This window comes from Pleurodeles waltl, chromosome 5 (assembly GCF_031143425.1).
Source record: "Pleurodeles waltl isolate 20211129_DDA chromosome 5, aPleWal1.hap1.20221129, whole genome shotgun sequence".
In the NCBI taxonomy this organism is placed as follows: Eukaryota; Metazoa; Chordata; class Amphibia; order Caudata; family Salamandridae; genus Pleurodeles; species Pleurodeles waltl.
This window is the reverse complement of record NC_090444.1, coordinates 1,131,319,256-1,131,346,858: the sequence shown is the minus strand read 5'-3', so window position 1 is coordinate 1,131,346,858 and position 27,603 is coordinate 1,131,319,256. Positions and strand designations below refer to the sequence as shown.

The 27,603-nt window shown below is 46.5% G+C and overlaps 1 protein-coding gene across 2 annotated transcripts in view; it reads left to right on the top strand.

Annotated features, from left to right (window-relative positions):
- Positions 1-226: 226 nt before the first annotated feature.
- Positions 227-27,603, top strand: part of LOC138296311 (zinc finger protein 398-like) — a 98,022-nt gene continuing 70,645 nt past the window's right edge. For both annotated transcript variants that reach the window (XM_069235337.1, XM_069235336.1), the window contains exon 1: positions 227-399. In XM_069235337.1, coding sequence (XP_069091438.1) covers positions 376-399 — 24 coding nt within the window. In that variant the 5' untranslated portion in view covers positions 227-375. The remainder of the gene's footprint in view (positions 400-27,603) is intronic.

Here is a 27,603-nt window from a genome sequence, read left to right as displayed (position 1 = left end):
ACAGAAACCAGATTTTATTCAGGCTTTCTGCTGCTATGGGCGTCATTTAGAGTTATAATGGCGTTGTATTTCTTTGTGTACAACTGCGCATGTTAGTTATCACAAACGCATCATGGTAGCGCTGCACTTCCTGCGAGCACTGTCCCTGGTGAGCAGCGTCTCGGATTTAGGCGAGTATGTACTGGTGAGCAGTGTTTTATGTTTTGGGCATGTGCCGTAGATGACACACACTAGTCCCTCTCATGTTCCTGGTACCAGTGTTTTGGGGCTAGTAAACTGTGTTTTATGGTTCGATGCCCAATTAATGTTTTTCATTTTTAGTTACCCTCTGACACTCATTTTCCTTCTGAAAAATACAGTCGAAATTGGGGAAAAATGTTTCGCCAGGATCCAAATAAGGTACGTAGCGCATAGGGGTTGCGTCTTTATTGGAAAACAAATAATGGCTATTTATTTACTCTTGCTGCCCTGAAACGGGCATAGCTGTTGACATTCTTACGTTCATTCTGCAACCCAGCATAGTTAGAGACCATGTGATTTTTCAGGAGTCGGGCAGTTTTAGCTACTGATTACCCAACTCCAATATTTCCGTCAGCTTTTCTGTATTGCAACTTCATCGCATGCCTGTCACAATTGTGCCTGTGTAGTATTACGATGTGCTTCAGGTGTGACCACTTACATTTTTCTGTCTGTTTTTTTGGGCTACCAAGATGATGTCAGCTTCTCACTTTAATAGTCATTTGTGTCGGGCAGTAGTATTTCCTCCTTCTCCATGCATTGTTGTAGAGCTGCCCTTATGCGGAGCCCCCAAGAGGACAGATCTCCACGTGTAAAGAATGGGGGTTCTTTCACAAGATTCTCTCCTCTTCTCTTGTTAGGGGTGCCCATCAACACGTGGACTTTGCACACACAGTCCAACACTCGTTATTCGATATTTTACTTACCTGTCTTAGTTTTGGGTGAAGCTGGCTTTCTCATGAAGAAATCTTATGTGCATTTTTTCTTGGTTCATCCTTAACGACAGTGTAACGATTACCCCAATATGTTCTTCAGGAAGTACATAAATATGTTATTCGTGAAGTACATGATGGGTCCGTAGATGTTGTACTTGAAAGATCAATGTACCATAACATGGTTATGTCTCTTCATTTGTGTCTGTGGACGTAACTATTGCCCTCATTATGTCAATGGCGGTAATGACTGCCTACAGCCATGGCGACGGCCGACAAAACACTGTTGCCGCGGCTACCTATGGTCCACCATATTATGACTGTAGCCGGAATTTCTCCAGAAGGCTGGTGGAATTCCGGCTACGGTCATGATGGCGGTAAGGTAGCGCTGTTGCTGGGCAGCGCCACGCCAGTAGACTGCCGCAGACCGTATCATGATCCATGATATGGCCTGGCAGTGTTCTGCTGGCAGCAGCACCATGTCCTGTCTCCTGCCAGAGGACCCCCAGCAAGCAGGTAAGTCGGGTGCTCCGACAGGGGAGGGGGTGGGAATGTTGTGTGTGTGGGTGTATGTTTGCATGTGCATCCATGCAGTTGTGTGGCGTTTGGAATGGGTGTGTGCATGAATGGGTGTGAGTGTGCGTGTATGTTGTGTTGTGTGAAGGCGTGTGTGCTTGTATGTATGTTAGTGTATGTGTGGATGTGTGAATGCATGCATGAATGTGGGTATGTGTGTGTATGCGTGTGTATGTTGGTGCATGAATGTGCGTGTATGTTGGGGAGGGTAGGGTGCGGGCGGACTCTGGGAAGGGGGGCGGGGGAGACACCTATCAGTGTCAGGAAAGGAATTCCCTTGCATTGATAGTGCCTACCGCCATGGTTTTTGTGGCAGTACGAATGCCACGTAAACCATGTCGGTAGATGGGGTCATAATCCCGCGGGTATGACAGTGACGGCCGCCTGGCTGGAGACAAGTCTCCAGCGCGGCGGCTGTCACTGCCCTGGCGGACTGAGTGGTACATTGGTGTTTTGGCATATTTTGGGGAAAGGTACCGCTAGCCTGTTGGCAGTACCTTTCTCCAAAATACCACCGTCCGCCAGGGTTGTAATGAGGGCCTATAATTTCAGGTTTACAGGGACTCATCATCAACCCTGCCTGCCAAGTTTCCAAGGTCCATGCACGATGTGTTGCTCCAGCTCACTTTTTTCATAGTCAACCCTATCCTGCTCCACAAAATGCTTTCCTGGTGACCACCACCATGGGAAAGTAAAGTAATAATCCACCCAATCAGTCATTATCATTCTCACTCATTTTAGAGCCATAGCAACTTCTTAGTGTGCCATCCTTTTTCTTAGAGCTTGTCAGGAAGATGTCCATCTGCGTCACCCCAACTTTCATCAAATATCTTTGAAAGCCAAACTGACATGTAACAGGAAGGAAGTACAGAATTTGTTGTGTGAAAGTGCTGTAGAGCACCTTTTGTCCAGCTATTACTTTTATTGTCTGCCATTTCAGTGAGGAATCACGTGCTGCCTCCTCATCACCAATTGATGTGTTTTGGGTGGGAATGCAGAGGTGAAATGGGAAGGTTTGTGTAGATTTGCTGACATGAAAATATAAAAAAACAGACTGTATAAGATAGAAGGTAGAAGCAAGTTATGTGAGTTAGAATTAAAATACATTTGAAAGTGAGATACACAGATGCGTGAGAGTGGGACACTTGGGAGTAGGACTGGGCACAAGAGATAATTTAGGCTGGAAGAGAAATAGAGGAACATAGAGAGGCCCTTGATGTAGGGCTCTAAATATGGGTATGAGAAAAGAAGGTGGAACCATGAAGGACTTACCCTCACCTCCATACCAGCTGTGCAGGAGATGGTGGGCACTGAGTACACCTTGCTGTGTGCTTCGATGATGCAGGATTTACTGTTTTTTCCTACTATATCAAACTTTCAAACGAAAGCACCTAGGAAGAGAGTCATAGGAAATGGGCGCTCACAGTAAGTCCATATAATAATATCCACTTTTCAATTATAGCAAGGTGCTCCTGGCAAGATGATCTTCCTTAATCCTCCAATGTTTCCAGGGAAACTAACAGTAAAACAGACAAATGCCAGGGCACTCATGAATATAGAAATCGAAGTTAGCCTGTGGTGGCTAGACTTATGTGAAATTCTAAGAGGATTTACAATGATTATGATGAACTTTGTGCTTCAAGAAATAAATCTTTCTGAACTATGGATGGTGTGATTGCCTTTCCACACTGAGGATCCGATACATCACTAACTTCGATTTCTATATTCATGAGTGCCCTGGCATTTGTCTGTTTTACTACTATATCAAACTTGCCTATACATTCTGTAAAAGGAATATAGTTTGAGAGGTGGACAACATGAACCAGTTTCAATCCTGTATAAAGAAATTGAGGAGAAATGCATCTGCATTAGCCAGAGGTATTTGCATACTGCAGAGTTCCATACTTACAGAAGCTTTGGCAGAGCCAGTAGGTCTCGCCTATGCTAGTGCTATTAGCTTTGTCAATATGACTTAGCCATGTTGTACACCAGCATCGAAGCTGTTCAGCATAGCTAACGTGACGTGGAGTTGAGTGTCGTAACGTAGAGTGTCATTGAGTAGATTGGGGTATTATGGAGTGGCATAGAGTGGAGTGGCTTAGTGTTGTGGAGGGAGTAGTGGAAGGGCATTAAGTGTTGTAGTGTTGAGTGGTGTAAAGTGTCATTGGAGAAGTGTCAGAGTGAAGTGGTATAGAGTGTTGTTGAGTGATATACAGCAGAGTGGCTTAGAGGGTGTTGCATTGAGTGGAGTAGAGTGGCGGAGAGGAGAGTAAATTGTCAGAGTGGAGTGGCACAGAGATGAGTTGTGTAGTAGAGTGGAATGGCATAGAGTGCATAAAGTGCAGTACAGTGTTGTAGAGTGAAGTGGCATAGAGTGCAGTGCCATGGGATAGAGTGGCGTAGAATGGAGTAGTGTAGTGGAGTAATGTGTCGTAGAATAGAGTGGATTAAAGCTGCATAGCGTGGAGTGACATAGGGTGAAGTAGAGTTTAATGGAGGAGAGAGTCATAGAGTGGATTGTTGTAGAGTGGAGTAGAATGGCCTAGAGTGAAGTGGTGTTAGGTACAGTGGTGCATAGTAGATTGGCATAGAGTGCAGGGCCTTAGAGTGCATTGTTTTTTAGTAAAGTGGTGTAGAGTGCAATGGAGTAGAGTTAGTAGAATGGCCTAGAGTAGTGGAGTAGCATAGAGTGCAATGGTGTAAAGTGAAGTGGCACACTTTTGAGTAGAGTGGCGCAGAGTGCAGAGGCGTAGGTTAATTTGTTTCAGAGTAGAGTGAAGTTGTGCAGTGAAAAATGGAGTGGTGTAGGATAGAGTGCAGAGATGTAGCTTAGAGTCGCGTAGGGTGCAGTGGCGGGGAGTGCAGTGTGCAGAGTAAATCACAGTGTCATAGAGTGCATTGGCATAGAGATGAGTGGTGCAGAATAGAGTGCACAGGCATTGAGTGTAGTGTTTCAGAGTAGTCTGGCCTAGAGCGCGGTGGCATAGGTGGTACAGTGGTATAGATTGTCTCAGAGTAGAGTGACATGGTGTAGTGTGAAGAGCTGCAGAGTGGCATAGAGAAGTGGCATAGACTGGAGTGGTGTAGAGTGCATTGGCGAAGAGTGCAGTGGTCCATAGTAACATAGAGTACATTGCCTTACAGTACAGTGGTGCAGAGTAGTGTGGCGGAGAGTTCAGTGGTGGTGAGTGCAATGTTGCACAGTAGACTCTTGTAGAGTGCAGTGGCACAGAGTAAAATGGCGCAGAGACCAGTGGCGTAGAGTACAGTAGCATAGAGATCGAGGAGATGATATCCATGTGTCTTGTTAAAAAAAAAAAAAAAAAAAATCTAACAGAAGCAGTACTTTGTTTTCAATATGTGCTTGATGCCAAATTGTCCTTGTATGACTGCACGTGTTGCACAAATAGAAAGAATGACATGTGTGCAAAAGGTACGGAGGGGCGAAAGAGACATATGCTAGTTTTATGAAATATTACTGATGAGGATTTGTTGTTTTTTCGAGAGAACACTTTGGTGTAGTTTAGAGATGATAACACAAGTAGGAAAATTCTATTTTAATGAAAAAATGGTCAGAGACAGAGGTTGTGTGTTGTAGTGGTATTAATTGAATATGCTGCTGTATTTTATTGTGGATCATCAAAGTATTATTGTATATTGATCTTATCTTGGCATAAGGTGCTACTGCAATTAAGGCACACTAAGTGATGTTGTATAGGCTAGGACTGCAAAAGTAATAAAAAGCAAGAGCCCTGGTTGTGTTACTTATGTGATTTAAAAGTGAAAGACAAGGCTTGAAAGAGCTTATGTATTTAATTGTTGTCCATAGTGAAAGGCTGTAAAGGAACAGTGTAATTGTTAGAGCGTGTAGTGAGATGTAAGTAGATACAGTGTCGGGCAAAGTGTTAAAAGAACCCAAAGGCAGATTGTGAAGCTTTGAAGTTGGAAAGGCAGAGGGAGAGGGGCTTAGACCTGTGGGTGGGCGGAGGACGGATTCTCAGAGTGGTTTAAGATTGTAGTGTCTGTTTCTTTACAAGTAGCAACTTCTGCATTTGTGCATAGCTGCACACAGGAGTGAAATTCTCATCCTGGAACTTTTAGACTTGCAGGCCTGAATGGAAGTTAGGACCTTGTAAGAGCATGGGGGAGTTGGGAGAGTTGAGGTGAGTTTAGGGAGAGAAGAGGAATATGTTTAGGGAGAGAAGAGGAATATGTAGATGATGCCACTGGACTACGGGGATGCCAATCTGACTGACTTTCACTTGAGGACCCACACTCCAACGGACAAAACTTACATAACGTCAGAGCAGGAATGTCAGAATCCTTGCTGTGAAACTGCAATTTGCAAACTGAAGCCAGGAGCCGTCTGTACAGGTTGAGAATGCTGTGGGAAATGCCAGGACTCTTGATAGGCTGCGTGAACGTGTTTTGGAAGAACTGTGGGAGAGGTCATTCGGAAGCACTAAAGGGAGATTTCTTTGATAAGCAATTTGGTGTACCGGTGCAGACGTAACCCCTGGGGGAAGATGTGCCATTGACCTCTATGATTAGGCTGTCTTCCCACTAGCTTCTGAATTACAGAACCGCCTTCGGTATCACCAGAATTCACCTTCCATGCGCCCCAGACACCCCTGCAGTGTGAATACTGGCATGACCATCAGTCAGATTGTAAGCTCCCAGGCAGACATCACCGAGCAGCCTTCGACCTCAGCAGATCCATTATAACTCAGTACAAACTGCATGCTCTTGCCCCTCCTGGCCACCAGGGGCCACCGAGGGAGGTGAGGTGGCACAGCCCTATCAGAACTCAGCAAAAGTTGCGTGTTCGTGCCCCTCCCGACCACTGGGGGACAGCAGGGGGAGGTGAGGCGGCGCAGCCCTAGCAAGAAGATGTGCTTATGCAAGAGGCGTCTGAGTCTGAGCCTCAGTCCACGAACCAGCCCTCATCCAGTCCACAACCAGTCGTCAACACTCCTAAGGACTTCCACACCTTTAGCCTGCCAGACTTTTAGATGTCCAGAATTTCAACAACACCACCCACGGTCCAGGCCATGTGCCCATGCCCCTCCACCATTTTAACAGTGTAAGCTGTAGACCAGCTGGCCTAGAGGTGTGGCGGCGCTCTGAATCAGCTGATGACAGTGCCTAGTACCCGACACCCAGAGCACAAACTACAGACCAGACGGGAACAACAGGAGCAACAGGTGCATTCGGTCCCAGCTGGTGATGCCAAAAAGGGAAATATAGTACGCACCAGCAAGGGATGGGAGACTGCTCAACCCTGCAACCTAAACACATGGGGGGGAAACACCTCACCCCCACTGGCTGTTAGGGTGCTTGACGGAAGTAGTAGAGACCCCCTAGACCACACAGTAATACATGTCTGACCTGAAAGAAAGGACTCCATAATCGGATTTCTCTGCAAGCCAGCAGCTGAGGGTCTAGAGCGGGCGAAAGCTCTTGCCGGGCCACATACAACGGAAGCATTAGTCACCTAACCAAACTACTTGGGGCTAGGTCCTGCGCATGCCACTGCCTCAGCAGAGACACTTACAGGGGGGCTCAATGTGCAAAGATCCCTCTCATGCCCTGCCCTAACAGTTGGTCATCATGAGCCCTACACCTTCTGCGACTCCCCTTCTCAAGCAGGGACGGCAACATCACCACCACTGAACAGAGATTTCACTACAACAGAAAACAAAGCTGCTCAGCGATTAAACCCACCTGTGGCCTGCTCCCCTCATATGCAGGTCGGATATCAAATACACAAGATGAAGACCATTGTCCAAGTAGTCTGCAAACTTGTGTAGTATCTGGTACAAGGAGTCAGTGGCAGCATCTGACTCCTTAAACACATCTCACATACTCGAGGAAGATTTAAAAACCTTGCTTACCAACCAGGGCAGGACGAGTCTCACAGACCAGGAGCTCTGGCACTGTCCGAACAGTTCCTCAATAACATTGAGGAGCAGATTGACAGAACACTTAGCTGCGCTATATCAGCAAAGATGCACTCTGGAGAGGGTGGGGGCGGATCAAGACCTGGGCGTAGCACAGATGCACAAGAGCTGGCGGCAATCAGAGCCTCGCAGGACACTCTGGCAAGGGTGCTTCTCTGGCAGTCAAACAAGATGGAGCTGCAAATTGACTTGATTCAGTCCCTGGCTACACACCGACTTGAAATTAGAGCAAAGGTAATGCACATGGAGAGCCACTTTACGGCAACAAAGAAGGGAGCTCAATGTTCCTGCTTCCCAATCATCAACAAGCTAAGCTCACTACCTAATATGACTGATCTAGTCTGAGTAATCAAGACGACAGCAAGAAGAGACCAAACTATAGTGGCAACACCTGCCCTGCCAAATGTGCCAACCAGTCCATGAAGCCAAAGGTCTAGGTCCAAATACAGCAGAATCAACGGAAACCCCAGGTAGCCCTTCTCAAACATCTCCTGGGGTAAATAGCCTAACCTCCGATACCATCCTCTTCCCCAAGTAGGGTTACAAAGCCCTGCAAATATGAAAAACTAGACCCAAATGTTGAAGTTGTCACCACCAATCATGGTGACTCAACATTATCAAGCAACACCCCCTCAAAACCTACTCAAGTTTTAATAATTGGCCTTACAAGGAGAGGGAAGATGAAACTAAAAGACCAAGACTGGAACCAAAGAAGCCAAATGAGGTCGGACAAAAGGCACAAAAATACCGCCCTGAAGTTCCGGAAGTCAAACTGGGAACAGCTTTGCTGTGCCACTTTCAAGCACGCACAACACAAAAAGGCCAGCAGAATTGCTGCCAGACCCTTTACGGAGGAAAAGGAAAGCCAAATTCAAAGCGCACACACCAAAATTTGATACACCCAGGTCATCACAACCGCCTCAACTACAAGAACACATAGCAGCCGCAAAGATAGTTCCTCCTAGGGATCATGATGCAGCAGAAGTCGTTGGGCGTAGTCCACCACCAGAAAATGGCAAAAGAGGTCCAGCAGATATACCAGGGAGCCTCACAGAATCCAAGATCTAAGGACTTGTCCACAAACAATCCCAGTAAGGATTACAACAGCCTGCTTGAGCAAGGAGGGCGCAAGGGAGTACTGTAGTCCACATAGCACACAGGAAAATTATCATGATCCGCAAACTGGCACAAGGAGTGCACAACAATCAGAGCTCATAGTCAGCAGGCACAACAAGCTATGCAAGCAGCAGAGAGCTGCCCCACTATTTAGTGGCAAATACAACTCATCATGCCCCTTCTGGCACGGATACCTCTCATTGGGCTAGAGTGCCAAGTATTCAGCAGGGGTCCAGACTGGGCCTGCTGCCAGCTGGACATGACACACCAGAACAGGACCCTCTGGAACTCATTTTCATCCCTCACTAAACCTCATAGACATTTTAAACAGAAGGAACTTACTGCGGTTATTCTCTTATGTGCAGGCTCTCAGGCACATCACCTCAGAAGACATTGACTGGGTCAGGTTTGAGCCACTGTTCCTAAAGAACTAGCAAAGAGGTTACAAAAACAACCTGGAAAAGCACAGCACAGGGGCTGCAGTTTGGAACGCAAAAGAGAGCTTTGCAGATTGGGGCATTGAACTATACATCCCCTGCTTGACAAATACCCATTTATCCTTTTAAACACTGTCCTTAAAATCTGTCTTAAGAGGCTCAAGTGGGGGGAGAAATCACTGGACCCCTACAACAGAGGCCCCACAGACTATAACCATAGTCTGCGGGGAAAACAGAAAAGAAGTCCACACGGTCACACAATCATTCCCACAAAGCAAGCAGAGGGACTGGGTAGAACCAAAGTATATGTCCTAGCACCAAGTGGAGCGTAGAGCACAACCCTTTGTGCTCACCTAAACAAATGCCTGTCAATCTTGTCATGGAATGTGGCAGGCCTCAGAAGCAACAGCAGATCCAGCGACGCAATGTCCTATTTAAACTCTAACATCATCTGTATGCAAGAAACTTGGGAATGCGCTCCATCTCACTTGCCAGGCAACTACGAGATCTTCTAGCCAGCCACTCGTCCAAGTATTTTTGGATATTTTTCTGGTGGCTTACCCACCTTCTTCAAGCACTCAGTCTGTTTGGCATCACTGAGCTGACTATCAACAGCAAAATGGCTGAAATAATCCCCAATAGCGGTGTGAATTTTGAGAAAAAGCAGACTTGATACTAATTAACTGCTACATAAACTCTCCAAGGAAATCAAAGGTAGTGACAATTCTCGAACTCCTGGAGAACCTGGAAACAGTCATCTTCAGTCACCCTGGTCACAAAATAGTCATGCTGGGAGATTTTAACGTAAGTGGTCTAGATGCACAACTAGAGGACTCTCCCCGGGACAGAGGCCGCCAACTACTACAAAACTTTCTTACAAGCTTCAGATTATCTTCAACCCGACAGGAGTATATGAACAATCTGAAAGGTTGCCCCTTTCCTCCATTCTTTAAGGGAGGCTCAACTATTGATTATGCGTTCTTCTCAAAAGAGCTCATGCAGACACTTAGCCACTTTGTAGTCACTGAGAGGACAGAGAGCGATCATAATCCCCCGAAATGAATTATTGACCTACAAGCTCAGGCGGCAGAGCAGTACACCATGGTAGGGGCCGTAAGGGGCACAGAGAAGGCACACTTGGTAAGAAGAATTAAATGGAGACCAGAGCATTCATCTAAATTAAACTTATGGTTAAAAATTCAGTCTCTGGAGCCTACCCAGAACCTCGAATGGTGGGCGAAGTAGGTGGACGACCTAATCATTCTGCTACATGGTAAGCCAACAGGTGCTTACTCATCTCGCCCGGGAAGTATGACATTTCAGCTGGATAAAAATTTTCTCAAGGCAAGGCTGGCACTTAATGGAGTCCTATGTATACATAAACAAGAGCCCACACAGGACACAGCTGCTCAGATAAAAAAAAAACAGAAGATCCTTCAAAAAACAAATATGGGAACACAAGGTGGCACAAGACCATAAAGAATGGGAAACCATATTCTAGCTCCTAAAGGACCCTAATCACGCCCGTTTTTGGGAGCATGTAAACAAGCTAAAGAATGGCCACAAGTCAAGGGAGAATGGTGTAGCAGTGACTGTATGGTTCTCTCACGTCACTCTCTTGTACACGACCTCCGAACCAGACTCGGACAGCAACAGGTTTGACAAGAATCAGCATCCATCCCCCCCTCACAGTGCAAGGCCCCCTTAATGGTTGAAGAACACCTAGTGAGCGAAGAAGATCAGCCAGTTGCACCTGGCGAGGCAAAAAGTGTGGAGCTGAAGCATCTCTCCATCAGCATGATAGAAAATGTTATAAAGAGTACTAGGAAGGACGGGCCCTAGGGCCAAACAGCCCATCAGCTTCTCTGTTCAAATACTCTCCATCAGTATGGGCAGCAAAGCTGTCTCTGCTCTTTAACAGCGCACATCAGTTGACCATCATCCCGGACTCTTGTACAGGGTCTATACTCTGTCCAGTCTTCAAAAAGGGGGAGCGCTCATTAGCTTCAAACTATCGTCTAAAAGATCTCCTGCATGTGGAGGCAAAAATCTACGCTCGACTGCTGTTGGGCCCACTAGAAGCCTGGGTTCAGGAGTGTCAAATCCAGACGTTCTTCTAATCTGGCTTCAGACCTGGGGCCTCAGCAGTGGACAATATTGTGTCACTTTCATAACTCCAGCATCAAGCAGCTAACACCAATCACCAGCCACTATTCTGGTGCTTCGTTAATTACAGTGTGACCTTTGACAGGTTAGACCTTGAAACACTATGGAGGAAGCTGTCAGCATGGGGCATTCCTACACAACTCCTAAGCACCAGCATCTCACTGTACATCCACACTTGGGTCCGTGTTTTAACAGATCCAGGAACATTATCACAGAAAATAGAAACCAACAGAAGCCTAAAGGAGGGCTACATTTTGGCCCCACTACATTTTAATTTGTACACTGCAGACCTAGAGAAACAACTGAAGGCCAGCAGCCTGTTTCTACCAAGGATTGGCCCCCAAAACTCCAAATCATCCAATATGCCGATGACATTGTGATAATGGACCTCACAAAAACTGGCCTACAGCGAACTCTAAACGCCCTGAATAGTTTCCACATGGCTAATCAGCTTCAAGTTAACCAGGAAAAAATAAAAGTCCTCATATTTGAAAAGTAAAAGAACAAAAAGATCATCAGCTGGGAAGCCAGACCATTAGCATAGCCAGGAAATATAATTACCTGTTGGTGTGGTTCACAGAAAATAACATGGCAGGATACCGAAAAGCGCGTTCAGACAAAAAGATGCTGCCATCTCATGTGGAATCACCCAACGGAGTAACTAAGAAGCGCCTCAGCAGCCCCAATATTAGGGGTAGTATAGGCGACTCTACTTCCTGCTCTGCAGTATGGTTACCTGGCATTTCCTGGATCTTTAGAACCCACTATATAAAAAGCTCACTGTAGAGCATATTTAAAAATCTTCAAACAACCCAAATACACCCCTCGCTCCAGGCTCAGGTTGAAAATGGGCCTAGTGTTGTAGCAGATAGATTGTCAAGCTGCCATCCTAAATTTTACATCAGGCTCAGAAAGGCCAATTTACTCACTTTAAAACCCCACTTGAGAACTATTTTTGAAACTCCTGGCAACCTGTGGTTTACGCAGATAAGTAAAGCACTGACGACCTTTGAAATGGGTGACTACTTTCAGCTGGCAGACACTGTGACATTCACTGCTTGGAAAAAATCAATCAACAGAAGAGCAAAGGGACTCCATAAGGGAGCACGATCTACTATCAGCCAAGTCACCATCAACAGTGCCAGCGTTAAACAATTCTTATTTGATCGGAGCCCCTCAACCATACCTCCTAGAAGCAATAAACGAAGGAACTCTGCACCAGATTTTGTATATGCGAACATTAGTCCTGCCAGTCAAGGACTTTAATTCTACCTGGCCTGCACATAGGTACAAAAGAGCATGTAGGCTCTGCTCCTACCATCATGAAAGTTGGCTACACCTTCTGTGCTGCTGTCCCATATTAGCAGGTGATAGGAGACAGTTAATAATTTCAGTAGCTTTGGCTCTGGGGGTGCGGACATGCATGGAGGCATCCAATCGCAGTTTTTCGCATTTGGCTGCTTCAACCTTGGCTAGATGTGCAAAATACGTGACAATTCTCAGGTGGCTGCCAGCCCAGTCATTTGGGGGCGGACAGAACGGTGCATGTGGGGGCCAAAGGAAACCTAAGCATCTCTTGCTGAAACAGGTTTTTGGTTTTCCTCTTCCTCCTTACTTTGTTTTCAAATGTTAACAAATTTTAATGCAAATGTTATCCAGTGTGCTTTCTTGTTATGTTTTAATTAACTGAACAATAAATTGGTACTGATAGATGGTGCCACTGTACTTGCTGCACAAATGTATTGTTTTGGTCTGGTAAGTGTAGTTTAAAATGACTGATAAGTGTGTTGTTGGCGTGTGTGCCCCGAAGCAGGGTGATAAAGTTGTGGTGGTAGTAAACAATAGCCATACTTTGTATTTTAACATGGAGCAGGGGTGAAAATGTACATAATGGTGTATGCAGTGTGCGTAATCTCCTAGTGCAAGTAATAGAATTGTTCTTTTTGTCGGTTTACAATGTAAACTGAAGCATTAGCGTGGGTTTAATGTCTCCATAAGTTTTTCTTGTCCTGGTGTCATTGCATTTGCTGTATAAAAATAAAGTAAGCTCCTGGAAGAGTTTGTTCAAAAGATAGGGAAGGAAGAGGTGGCTTGAGTTGCTTAGAAGAGCCATGATGGAATTTTGTTTGTGAAGAACAACTTTTGCCTTTTTGCCTATGCTGAACTGGTCCCGGTGTAATTTTCAGACACTGTGACACGTTTAGCAGCGCCTGCACATTATCTGCTTTCATTCTAAGGAGCAAATTGCAGGAGAAGAGAAGGCTTTAAATTTTTTTTATTTCCCCCTCCAGTTTGCCAAAAGATAAAAACTGAAGTTAAGAGGCCGTAACCAATACGTCCTGGTATAGGCCCTCGTGAGGAAGCGCTGGCGCTCCCCCTGAGGGCCGACCGCCAGGAAAAGGCTGGCGGTCGGGGACTCGTAATCCCCTGGGCAGCGCTGCAAGCAGCGCTGCCCTAGTGGATTATCACCGCCGGGGCAAATTTGTCGGGAAACCGCCGGCCCGGCGGTGCGACTGCGTAATCCCCTCTGAAGCACCACTAGCCTGTTGGCGGTGCTTCAGCCAAAACAGCCCTGGCGGTCTTGGACCGCCAGGGTTGTAATGAGGGCCATTGTTTACTTTGTGTAAATGAAGAAGGGGAGTGACCCATTGGGCAAGGGTTGCTCCCAAGGGGGAGGGGGGCATTTAATCTAAGGCCATTTCTGCCCCCCCTCCCCCCTCCCCCAATAATGAAGCCATTAGACACCAGGGATTTTTTTCTTTTTCTTTATTGATAAGGGGAGCGATTCCTTAGGCAAGGGTCGCTCCCTGGGGCCCATTTTTTTATTAGGCTGTTTCTGCCTTGGGGGCAGATCAGGGGGGCAGAAGCCATTAGGCACCAGAGATTTTTTTTTTTTTAATTTTATTTATATTGATAAGGGGAGCGACTCCTTGGGCAATGGGAGTGACAATTTTTTTTTGCCCATTTCTGCACCCGGGGGGCAGAAACAACTTGGGCACCAGGGATTAGTGTGTGTTTTTGTTAGGGTGGGGTTATGGCCATACCCCCACCCTAAATAAATGGGGCCAAAGTTGTTCTGCCCACCAGTGGGCAGATGGGGCAATTACCCCCGATCCACACCTGGGGGGGGGGGGAAGGGGGCAGGAAGTCTAAAAAAAAATAATAGTGTTGTGGTGGCTACCAACCAGTAGGGGCATGGTTATGCCCCTACCCCAACTGAAGGGGGTAACAGTCTTTCAGCTCTCCCCCCGCACACTAAAACATCTTTCCCCACGGCAAGCAAGAGGACATTAGATTATTTGGGGTTTTGGTTTTACATTTGGGCCATGAGAGCTTGGCTAACTCTCAAAATCGTCCCACTTGGAATGATGAGGGCTGCACTTTTTGGACTTTGGGACACTGCCATGTAGAAAAATCCACAAGCCCTGGACACATCTGAAAACGAAACACCTGGGTGAGTCCAGAGTGGTGTGCTTCACATGCACACCGCACCATTTTCTTACCCACAATGCCCAGCAAACCTCCAACTTTGATGGAAATTACAATTTTTTTCCACATTTTTGTGATGCAACCTTCTGGAATCTGCAGGAATCCACAAAATTCCTACCACCCAGCATTGTCCCATCTACATCGATAAAAATTCTTCCCCACTTGTCAGCCTAAAAATGTTTTTTTTTCAAGCTGCTCTTTTGGACCCGCTTTGGTTCCCCCTCAATTTCAACATGTTTTTGGCTCTTCCCTGTCACAGGCATTTGGCCCACCTACACAAGTGAGGTATCATTTTTACAGAGAGACGGAGGGGAACGTTGGGTGGTAGGGAATTTGTCCTGGTGCAGTGATCCCACACAGAAATGTTGGAAAAATGTGATAATTTTTTTTCTTTTTTTAGGTAAATTTGAGGTTTGCTGAGGATTCTGGGTAAGAAAACATTGGGGGATCCACGTAAGTCACACCTCCCTGGATTCCCTCGGGTGTCTATTTTTCAGAAATGTTTGGGTTTGGTAGGTTTCCCTATATGGCTGCTAAGCTCAGGACCAAAAATGCAGCCCCCCCTTGCAAAAACGGGTAGTTTAGTATTTGATCATTTTGATGTGTTCACATAGTGTTTTGGGGCATTTCCTTTCACGGGCACTACGCCTACCCACACAAGTGAGGTACCATTTTTATTGGGAGACCACCGGGTGAAAGGAAATCTGTGGCTCCTCTCAGATTCAAGAACTTTCTGTCACTGAAATGTGAGGAAAAAGTGTTATTTGGCCATATTTTGAGGTTTGCAAAGGATTCTGGGTAACAGAATCTGGTGAGAGCCCCACAAGTCACACCATCCTGGATTCTCCTAGGTGTCTAGTTTAAAAAAATGCACAGGTTTGCTTGGTTTCCCTAGGTGTCGACTGAGCTAGAGGCCAAAATCTACAGCTAGGCACTTTCCAAAACAAATTCAATGTAAAAACGTGATGTGTCCATGTTGCGTTTCCTGTCACGAGCATTAGGCCTATCCACGCAAGTGAGGTACCATGTTTATCCGGAGACTTGGGGGAACACATAATAGCAAAACAGTTGTTATTGCCCCTTGTCTTTCTCTACATTTTTTCCTTCCAAATGTCAGACAGTGTGTAAAAAAGAAGCATATTTGAGAAATGCCCTGTAATTCACATGCTAGTATGGGCACCCCGGAATTTAGAGATTTGCAAATAACCACTGCTTTTCAACACCTTATCTTGTGCCCATTTTGGAAATACAAAGGTTTTCTTGATACCTATTTTTCACTCTTTATATTTCAGGAAATGAATTGCTGTATACCCGGTACAGAATGAAAACCCATTGCAAGGTGCAGTTCATTTATTGGCTCTGGGTAACTAGGGTTCTTGATGAACCTACAAGCCCGATATATCCCCGCAACCAGAATAGTCCAGCAGACTAACTTTATATTGCTTTCAAAAATCTGACATTGCAGGAAAAAGTTACAGAGTAAAACGTTGAGAAAAATTGCTGTTTTTTTTTCCCTTACTGAATTCAGAATTTTGTCTACTTTGCAGAAATGTTTAGCTTTCTGGGATCCAGCAGTGGTTTCACAGCCATTTCTGTCACTAACTGGAAGGAGGCTGAAAGCACAAAAAATAGTAAAAATGGGTTATGCCGTAGTAAAATGCCAAAACTGGGTTGAAAAATTGGGTTTCTGATTCAAGTCTGCCTGTTCCTAAAAGCTGGGAAGCTGGTGATTTTAGCACTGCAAACCCTTTGTTGATTTTCAGGGGGAACAAACACAAACTTTTTTTCCCATTTTTTTTTTTTAAAGCATCATTTTTGCTGAATTTAGGCTAATTTCTTAGTCTTCTTCAGGGGAACCCACAAAGTCTGGGTACCACTAGAATCCCTAGGATGTTGGACAAATAGGACGCAAATTTGTCGTGGGTAGCTTATGGGGACAGAAACTTATGAGGGCCTAAGCAAGAACTGCCCCAAATATAAAAAAAAAAGGCTTGGGACCTGAGGGAGAAAAGGCCTGGCAGCGAAGGGGTTAATAGAGGCATGCTTTTGACTCTGTGCTGTCCCTGTTTATAAGAGAAACGCATGCACTGTAAGAATGTCTGTTGGTCTGTCCCAATACATACAGAAATAACAAGTACCACTATTTTATTTCATTTCTAGCACTACTAATCCCAGTTCAGGGTGTCAGAGCTCTTTACATAACATACATGTTACCTATCTAGCTAAAATAAAAATCTGTCATCTGCATGTTTCATGATCTGCTGTTTAAGGGTTATGTTAAAACAAGTAACCCGCATTCCTCTTTCCTATACATACTCTCACTTTGAAGGCAGCTAAAAGCTAAGTAAACACTAAGCTACCTCGAAGACACAGCTTGACATTTGACCTCTGCTTTTAAATGTACAGCAAGTGTGAAAATATAAAAACAAGATTTAAAGGGCTGATTACAGAAATTGAGTTTGTGGAAGAATGCAGTAAACACTGTTTGGGCAACAGGAGGGATAACCGTGAACCTGGAGAAGCTAAAGCAAACAAAGCCCAGAAATAGAAAGGCAGAAAATGTGAGTTACAAACCACAAAGCCAATGGTAATCAACGGGCAGAATACATTCCTAGACCAACTTTCTGAAAATCCCCAAAATTTCTTTAGCAAACCACAGAGCTGGACTGCCTGCTAGGCTGGAACATAAAAAGATCAGTGGGCAAAGAACTCTGAGGTCTGCCTCCGTGACAGCGCAGCCTATCTCCATTTCCTCTCACTGAATGGGATGCTATCCCCTAAACCAACAAGAGGATTAAAAAAAAGTATGTCAAGGAGAGAGAGGCCAACAAATGGGCACCTGTGGTGGGTGTGAAAAGCCTTAAAGGCCACAAGTAGGGGCCATGTTGAAAGCACTGCTGTTGTATGTAGGACAGTAAAGTTCCTATGGTGAAATCACCAAGACCTGATGACACAGGCTTGCTTATCATTAATAATTGGTATTGCAGATAAGTTCATAATAATGAGTGGAAAGAATGAGGAACTGTTTAAGTAAACCTCAGCAGTGATCTGGGAGAGAACAGCTTATGCTCACTGCAGAAAAATAAATACAGAGAAAATTACCTGATGCACAGAAATTAAAATGGCTAGCAAAGGGAGTTGTGTGAGAACTGAACGTCAGCAAACCCGACAGCAATTATGGATTTATCTATTTTATTGATCTCAAAGATGCCTAATAGCAAGTAAGATGGCTATGAAATACAGAGGAGGGTTGGGATACGCTGGAGGCCCTATAATTATCAGGAATAGGAAAGTTGTATTACTATTATGACACATCACTGGTGAGATCTAATTTGGATTGTTTTGTCCCAGAATTCATTGCTCCATTATGGCAAAAACAGATGGCAGACCGTTTGATGATGCTTTATTGTGCTAGTGAAGGGTTTACACCATGTCTCCTCCTAGTACAGTCTTTAGAACTTACCTAAGTAAACGTTGACAGAAAGAAGAGCAAAGGATACATCGTTTACATATTTGTAAAGAAAGTTGCCTTTCATGTGGTCTACCCAAATTCTCTGCTTTTATTGTACTGAATTTACTGAATATTTTGACTAGGGGCTTTAGAACAGTGGTTCCCAACCTTTTGACGTCTTGTGGACCCCTAATTTATCAGTACTGGAACCCGGGGACCCCACTGAATCAGTAATGGAATCTGGGAACCCTCTACAGTCATTATTGGAAGCCTGGGGCCTCAGCCTAAACTTTGTTGATGATTTGAAACACAAAACAATACACAGAAAATACAGAAAGAAGCATTCATCAAACAATTCATCAAACACATGCACAAATGATAACAGTTTACTGAATTTGCAAACAAATATAAATAAAAAATACATTTTAATAGGAAAGTTGAAGATTTTCTAAATTCATTTGAAGCCACACATCATCTATACTATATTCTGTTTGGTGCACCTGCACTGTTCCCACAAATCAATCTGAGGATACTAATTTAACTTTTAGCTTTCAATTTAAAAAAAACAAAAACTTTCTTTATTGGTATTTTTATCACGTCTTGCATCAGTCATGGTTGAACGTTAGAATTACACAAAATATAACAAGAAGTGCATTTCGGTAATTCAGTGAAGGAACAATTTCAGAGGCTTGAGCATGGGCAAGGAGAGTGCATACCACCCTGGATTACGTAGCCACCGGAGCTGGGCTCCCTGCTTTGCAAAGCACATCAATGCCCAAGAGACCCAACGACCACACATGGAGTCCACCTTGCCACACCATTCATCAGCAAACGTTAAAATCATAGAAAAACACAACAGTGGTGTCCGCACATCACTCGCCTTCACTTGAGCTGTTGGGAGAATCACACCCATCCCCTCTGTAAAATTGTGTAGTAAAGACCCAGCCTCCGAGGCCCCCCGTCCCTGTGGGTATTAAGCATATGCATTTCCACCGCCACTCCCCATTCAAGGAGATCTCTCTGCCATGATGCCTCCCGGGGAACCTGAGCACTCATCCAGCATATGGCCACTCGTCTCTTGGCTAACAGCAGCGCTAGTTGGGCCATTTTATGATGTATCTGTCGACCCCCTGAGTCTAGGTACCACTCCCAGGAGGCAAGCCTTCGGGGTCAAGGGTATCGTTATGCCAGTCCCTTCTGTTATCTTCAGAAGCACCTGTTCCCAGTATCCCCGAATCCGTACGCATGTCCAGGCTAAATGCAAAAAACTTGTGCCTAACTGTCCACATCTTGCGCACTTCGCCTCCCTAGCAGGATTTATTCGATTAAGGCCCCCTGGGGTCACATATGCACTTTGAAAAAAAGTTAAAGTGGAACAACTTAAATCTCTCAATACAGGACACTTTCTTCACCAACATACACGCTTGTGCCCAATCCGAATTTATTGGCTCTTCCAACTCCCTCGCAGCACTTGCCACACACTGGGGTAGCACCTGATCACCTCTGCCAGCTTTATAGAACAATGAAATCAGGTGCCACCCCTCCCCCCCAATCGTGGCAAGCCTCCTAGCACTTGGGATGGCTGTGGGGCAGCCGGGAAGCCAACCCAGATATCCTGCTCCACATTTTCCAACTTGGCATACTGCAGAAACTGGCCCTGCCCCACCTCAAAAGTTTCCTGAGCCTCTGGGAACGCGATGAACACCTCCACGGGGTAAAAGTCCCCACCAGTCTGTCAGCTACCTGCCCTCCAACGATCCATAAACATATCGGCGTTGATCGCCCCGAACGGAGCAAGATCCCTGTCAAACTGTGCCCTACCCAGCACTTTACTCACAAAAGCCTCCCAGATTGCCGCAGTCCGCATCACCAGATAAGGAGCTCCCTCCTTCGACCTTCCTCCCCTCATCAGTAATTACACCAGGGAGGCACCACCCAACATGCCAAGGAACAACCTCTTTCCACAATTATCTGATACTGTCAGCCATCGTACCACGTGTTGTAAATGGGCCGCATAATAGTAACGCTGCACATCAGGCAGGGCGAGACCACCATCCTCTATGTCCTGTTTAAGAACTGACAATGCCACCCTATTATTACGTCCGGCCCAGACCAGGGAGTTAAGCAAACTATCTAACTTCCGGAAAAAGGAGGAATGGATCAGGAGCATGCATTCCGAATCAGTAAAGGCAACACAGAAGAAAAACCACAGCCGCCCTACCCATCACCGACAAGAGGAGTCTACTCCAAAATGCCACTGATCCCTAGAGATTGGTCATAACCTTATCCTTGTTGAGGTGTCTATATGTTTCCTCCGTATGGGCAACCCATATACCTAAGAATCGAAAACCTTCCAATTCCCAGTGGAGGCCCAGTTCAGACAATCGATCAACAGGAATTCTCGACAAGCTACTCATTGGCTCTGGATCCGCTGAGAGCCTGAATAGCCACTATCAGTTCCTCCACATCCAGCACACTGTCCAGTTCCTGCACAAGCTCAGGGGCCAACTTGGGCAGCCCAACTCCCTTCAGGTAACCCCTAGTCCACTCAAGTGGACCTGCCATCTCCGCACTGTACATTCGACAAAGGTGCTCCTCAGATACCTCCAGGACATCCTTCCGATTAGTTACAAAGCCCCCATTCAGTGTGCAGACCTGCAGGATAGGGGGGAGGTCCTGTTGCCGTCTCAATATCCATGCAAGGAGCTTCCCAGACTTGTCCCCCTCTCTATGTAGTCGCTGACAATACGCCCTAAGCGTGCACCTGTCTAATGAATCCCATGCCAACTGTACTTCGCGCTGCACTTGTAGCATCTCCTGTCGCCCTTCCTGTGATGTCTCCCCAGAGCCATGCAGAACTGTTAGGCAGCTATAAGTGTTATGCATCAGTGAATGACATGTAAATTCTTGACCCTCTGGATGTAAATCCCGCCAGCTATCCATGAACCCCAAATCACGCGTAACTGCTACGAGCGAGGTCGACATCAGCAGTTTAGTGCCCTGTCGCGGCGGGTGTCTATCTGTTCGGCCATCCAGGACACAATTGAAATCCCCTGCCCATATGATTGGTGTCCCTATACAGCCCTCCAATAACTCTCGTAAATGCACGAAGAATAATTTATCATCAATATTGGGTGCATAAGTGTTAAGCAGTATAACCTCTCTATCATCTAGCATCCCCTGGATTAACAGATAACGACGCTCCACATCTGCTTCACTATACGTGTGTCTAAAGGGCACCCCAGGTGCAATCCACATGGCAACCCCTCTCGCATAAGAAGAGTAAGTTGCAGAGTATAGCTGCCCCCTCCATTTCTTCCCCAACCGCTGAACCTCCTCCCCCATTAAATGGATCTCCTGTAGGTAAGCTATTTGTATTTTATGACGGCGGAGGAATGAATGAACCTTATAACGTCAAGCCCCGGACATTCCTGGTTAAGATGTTTGTGCGTTCCGCCATAGTGATCTGCGATCCTCCCCCAGCCTGAGTGAGCCGTCCCACCACCATGAATCATCATCCTCCCATGCCCCTCCAGATATTAGAGATGTGTATGAATTATTGCTTGCACTGTATGAACACAGCCCCTTAAACCTAGGAGCAGCAGTATGAAACAAGTCAAAACACTCAACACCCCTGTCCCCAGACAGGTAGCAAAACAAATGAAACAATAACCACTGCTCATCCATGAAGTACCATGCTGTCAGGACCCACAGCCTACTCGTGTCCCACTGAAACATGGCCTACCACTAATAGTGGAGAGAAGCTGTTGCACCCCCAAACCATAGAACGTCCCAACCAGTACCAAGTATTACAAGTCGAGGCATCCATAGCCCCACCAGCCCCCCCTATGGAATCTGCACTCGCCATCCCAGAGCTCTGTATAGGACAAAAGAATGGATGGAAGTAAAAAGGAAAGGAGGGAGAACAAGTCAGAAACATGGCGTGCACAATACATCCAGCAGTTGCACAGTCAAGTGCCAGTGTCTACAACCATCGCCCCATCCGCATTAGCCGTCTCCATGGACCCAATTGTCACATCCTGTTGTGTCAGTGCCATTGTGCCATCTTCCTGGATTTCAACCCTGGTCTGATTCCTCCCCTGTCTAGGTGACAACTGCAACTGTCCGGAGGCCTCCAGAGACCTCCATGTCGGCCTGCGGGCCCTCTGTGTAGTACCATCGTCCTTCCTCCGGGATCTCACTCCCCCAAGAGGTACCTTGTCCAATATATCCAGCCATTTCCACACATGTTCTGGCATATCAAAGAAATGGGACTTGCCGCCATGGAGGACCTTTAGCCAGGCAGGATACTGTAGCATATAGCGTATGTTCAACGCTCGCAGCGTGGCCTTGACCTCCAAGAATCCCTTCCTCGATCCTTGTAATTTGTTGGCGTAATCCAGATTTATTGAAAGCTTGTGATTGTCAAAGTGAATTGACTCTGTCACAACAGGCCCGGTGGATGCAATCCCCGTTTTTATAGATGAGTATACGGGCTATGATCGCCCGTGGAGATGCCCCGGGCCAAAGGGGAGCAACCAATGCACGGTGCGCCCTTTCTATCGCAAATATTGGAGACAGTCCAACTGGGTTGAGCACCTCCTGGACCCCAACGCTCCACAAAGGCCTCTGTGGATGACCCTTCAGCCTACTCCGGGAACCCAATAAGCCAGATGTTGTTGCGGCGGGACCTACCCTCCGCGTCCTCGACTCTGTCCTTGAGGGTCCCAGCTTTGGATGTAACCTCCGCCATCTGTCTCTGCAGTGTATCCACCTCTGTCCGCAGCTCTGAAATTGAGCCCTCCGTGATGTGCGCCCTGTCGGATAACTTTTGCAGGTCCCCCCGGAGGAGACTGACCTCGACTGCCACTGATTCATTCTTCACTTCCAGGGCCTCTCTAGACCCCTGAATCACCGCCAACAATTCAGCTGTTGTGGGCTCTACGACAGGGGTTACCAACCCCACATCAGTCCCACTGTCCCGACAGAGCAGGGGTAGTGTAAAACTCCATGGTATTGCCCTGCAGCGGGCCGGTTGCTTGCTCTTACCCATCAGTGGGAGCTCAAATGGGCGCAACAGTCAAAATTTGACAGCAGGAGAAGCCACAGAGAGCACGAGACAACCCCCACCAGTTCAAAACATCCTGGTCGACCACCCGTAGTCTGCAGTCAGTGTCACCCCCTCAGCCTTTCAGGTGGTCTATCAGGGTCCGGGGTCTAGGCACACCCTCAGGACCCAGTGTCTTCTCCCGCTGCTGGTAATGTCGTGCCACCTAGGGACCCCCCAGGACAAGCCCAGGCAGCATCAGGAGCTGCTTCTGGCAGCATCCCTGGCTCCAGGCCCCAGAGGGCCAGCCCTGCCCTAGCACAGGATCCACGTCGGTCTTCAGGCCCCCTCAGCGGGGCTCTTCTCCAGCATGTTCACCTCAGGGGCCTCGGCGTCCCCTCAATGCATCCTCCGCCACTGAACTGGGCAACCCCAAGCCCGGCCCGGCTATGCTGCTCCCCTCCAAGGTCCCTCTGCACACCACGTGGGCGTACCCGCACCCCGGCCCAGGAGAACCGGGCCGCACGGCAGAGGGAGACAACCTCTCTCACCCCTGCTGTGCTCTCCTCCGGCACTCCCTCCTCTGCACTGCTACACTCTTGGCCGCAACAGGTCTGGGCCCTCACACCAGGCCCTGGCTGCTAACACCAGTTAGAGCCCACTGCACTCCAACACCACGTGGCCACACTCCGGCCCAGAAGAACTAGGCCATTCATGAGCGACAATGGGAGACGACGTCTCCCACTCATGCTGCACTTTCCTCCGGCACTCCCTCCTCTGCACTGCTACACTCTAGGCTGCGAGCCCCCAGCCGCAACAGGTCCAGGCCACAGCACCCAGCCGGGCCTTCGCTCCAGGCCCCGGCAGCCAACAGCAGCTAGGCTGTGCGCCCCAGCGATGGACCAACGGTCCCCTGCCGCAATCCGGAAGCCCTGCAAAATCACAGGGCACCGGGGGGGAGGGGCAGAAGCTAGCGATCCGTCACTGTGTGCCCAGCTGGGCAAGATTAATGAAAGTACTTCATTGAGGATGCGGGAGCCTCTCAAAAATGCATCCTGTCAGCCATCTTGGTTGGCCACACCCGTAGCTTTCAATTTTAAAATCCTTGACATTTACAGTACATTTATATACACTTTGCTAATCTGTTAATAATATTTGTAATTTTCTAAGCAGTCTCAGACCCCTTGAGGAGACTTTGCAGACCCCCAAGGGTCCCTGAACCTCAGGTTGGGAGCCACTGTTCTAGAATGCTGTAAAATAGCTCCCAGGGCATGTGCATATACCGTAAATATAGCAATACAAATATAAGCGGCAACAGCAGCGGAACACAAAAACATACTAATTCCAATTGACACTTCTAACTTTTACGTGTCATAGTAATAGACCATGGAAGCTTCAGCAGTGGTGACAGACTCTAACATAACACATGGACTGCTATGTGGCTTTACATCAACCACATGAGTAACTTCGAAACCTGTATTTGAGGTTGTTCCTGAATTATTGTAAGCACATGCTTCAGCAAACACGTTTTCAGTAAACATATATAAAGGCCTGCTTTAATATCACTTTAGCCAAATCACATATTAGTGGCTTTTATCACACAAAGCATGGGTTCTTTTGTGTAAAAGCAAGATATGCCTAATATGGAACTGGGATATGTATGCAGCAGCTGGATTCAAATGTGCAATTTACTGCATGGGTGGACATAGTCTTTTTATTCTACCAAGGGCAGTTTTCAGTATAAAGTGATTTTTCCATAAATTGGCTTAGGAAAGTGCAAGCCAATCTTGCAGCATTTATATATTTATCAAAATTCTAATTGACTGATGTATATAGATTTTTGGTAACTATGCCACAAATAAGATTTCTAGAAAAGTTGTTAGTCTGTGCTGAAGCCTGTACTTTATCTAAACTGGATCTGCATGTGTCCCTGCCACCGTGTGCAGTGACAATAATTGTGGGGCTACTTGCTGGAGGTTTCCTAGCAGGAAGTCCTGGGCTGTTAATTAGAGGTACACTACCCTATAGTTGTCTATGAATGTAGAATGCATGAGCGCGAACAGACAAACTGATAGCACAAAGAAAATCTAGGAACTCCCAAAATAGCATGTTTATAGAAAAGTTATTCAGATATGGAATGCATTCATGTAGTCAGTCTGGCAGAGCTCATCACAGTTGCAGAAGGTTCCTGCCTTTTTGGAAGGCCTTCAGAATAGTGGATAGTTTTTCCCTAGGTCAGACTAAGGGCCTCATTACAAGTTTGGCGGTCTTTTGGCAAGACTGCCGCAGTGGCAGCTGCCAAAAGACTGCCATGTTGGTGGTAATCCGACTGCCGTATTATGACCCACACAGCAGAGTCTGCCAAAAATCCCAAACCGCTAGGACACTGGAGGGTGGGAAAGAGGCAGTCCCAGCACCGCCAGCCCGCCAAAAAACATTAGATCCTATCACGGCCCACAAAGCACAATAAATGTTTTTCCATGGTGGAACACCAGTGGCGGTGCAAACCACAGTGGTCGGTGTTCACATCAGTAATATTCCACACCACACTGGATAGTTTGAAAACCGTATACCTGACACACATCCCCCCACCTGACACACCTACATACTGCACTATAAAACATGTCCCTTCTCATCTCACAATCCTTTGCAACCAGAACGCCAGACACTGTTAGATAGAGGCCACACAAAATAAATACCAACCATGGAGCAGCCACCCCTACACCCTTCACATAGCACTCATCCCACACCTGCACAACACACCCAACACATACATTAGTACCACACACATTTGACACCACAGGTCAACAACTCACATCACTGCACCCACACCTCATCACCAATTGATTTTTTAAATTCTTATTTTATTCTTCCTCACCGTCCCGTCTAACACTACCATGTACCCACAAAAGCATCCCCATTTCACCGATGATGAATTGAGGGTCATGGTGAACGAAATCATCAGAATAGAGCCACACCTATTTGGAGCTCAAGTCCAGCAAACATCTATCATCAGTAAAATGGAGCTGTGGCAAAGTAAAGGCGACCGGGTGAAATCTGAAGGCAGCTACCAACGCACAAGGGAGGACATCAGGAAGAGGTGGAACGACCTCATGGTGAAGGTACGTTCCATGGCTGCCAGGCACCAGCTGGTGGGCCTCAGGACTGGCGGTGGACCTCCAACTCCTCCCCCAACTTTCACATCATGGGAGGAGAAGGTCTTTGACATCCTGCATGCTGAGGGCTTGACAGGAGCACATGGGGAATAAAGTCGGGTAAGTCACGTTACAACAACTATCACCAAACTGAAATGTCCTGCATGCTCACTGATCACCTTTGGCCAACTTAACATCCAACCCACTCACCACCCCTGAGTACAAATGTCCAAAGATCCCTCTCTGGCATACCACATGTCAACTAGACTCACTGGGGGCACACTGTCTGTGTATGGAATGGATAGTACGGGGGCTGACAGCACTGCAACTCCCAGCATCCACTGTTCTACCATTAAGGAAACCAGAACATAGTACTACAAGTCAAATAGTCTTGCATGTGAAACTAACAATTAATTCAACCCATCTGACTACTCTAATTGTACAGTCCATGGCAATGACATCAATGCTATGACCACCTGCCAGTACTATTACAAACAACACACGACTACAGCTGTGTTCCCTACTAAACAGGCCTTTAAATCATGATCCAAAAATTGTCATGTACTCAACTGGGGGGCACCAATATAGGAAGCTGGATATACCTGGAGTACACCCATACAGAGGCCTAAGTATAATGGTTACACCGATACTGTTGGCCAGCTCTGTTACCATAGTACATTGTGCAGCTCTTAGTTGACTCAATGATGCTATACACCTAACTTAGAGATCCCTTTAAAATGTTGTCAGCAGTCAGACAAGATGTGAGTCAATGAACAGTCATCTAACCACCAAGCTACTCCAACATCTTGTAGCATGATGTATACAATTGGAAATCTAGGTGTTCCATATAGCCCTAGCCCAGATTTGGAAGCAGGTGTCATTGTCATATCAGGGGATCAAGTAAAGAATTTGTGTGCATATCACATAACATGTCTTGTGGTCAAACTGTGATATCACTTGTTGCATTACTTTCAGCAAGTGTGTGTTCCACCTCTCCTACAGATAACCTAGCCAATGACACGATGGAATGGACACTAGAGACTGCCAGTACCCCTCTGGATGAAGCCCTCAGTGAGGAATACATCCTTGGATGTGTGGACATTGAGGATGAAGCTGGCCTATCTGTAACTGGTCAGTCAACAACTGTGAGCCTCACCCTGCCTACTTCGACTTCTCCCATCCCTGTTGCTTAAACATCACAGGCAACCGTTCACCCCAAAACCTGTGTTCCAAGGACGGTCTCTACCTTCTTGTGC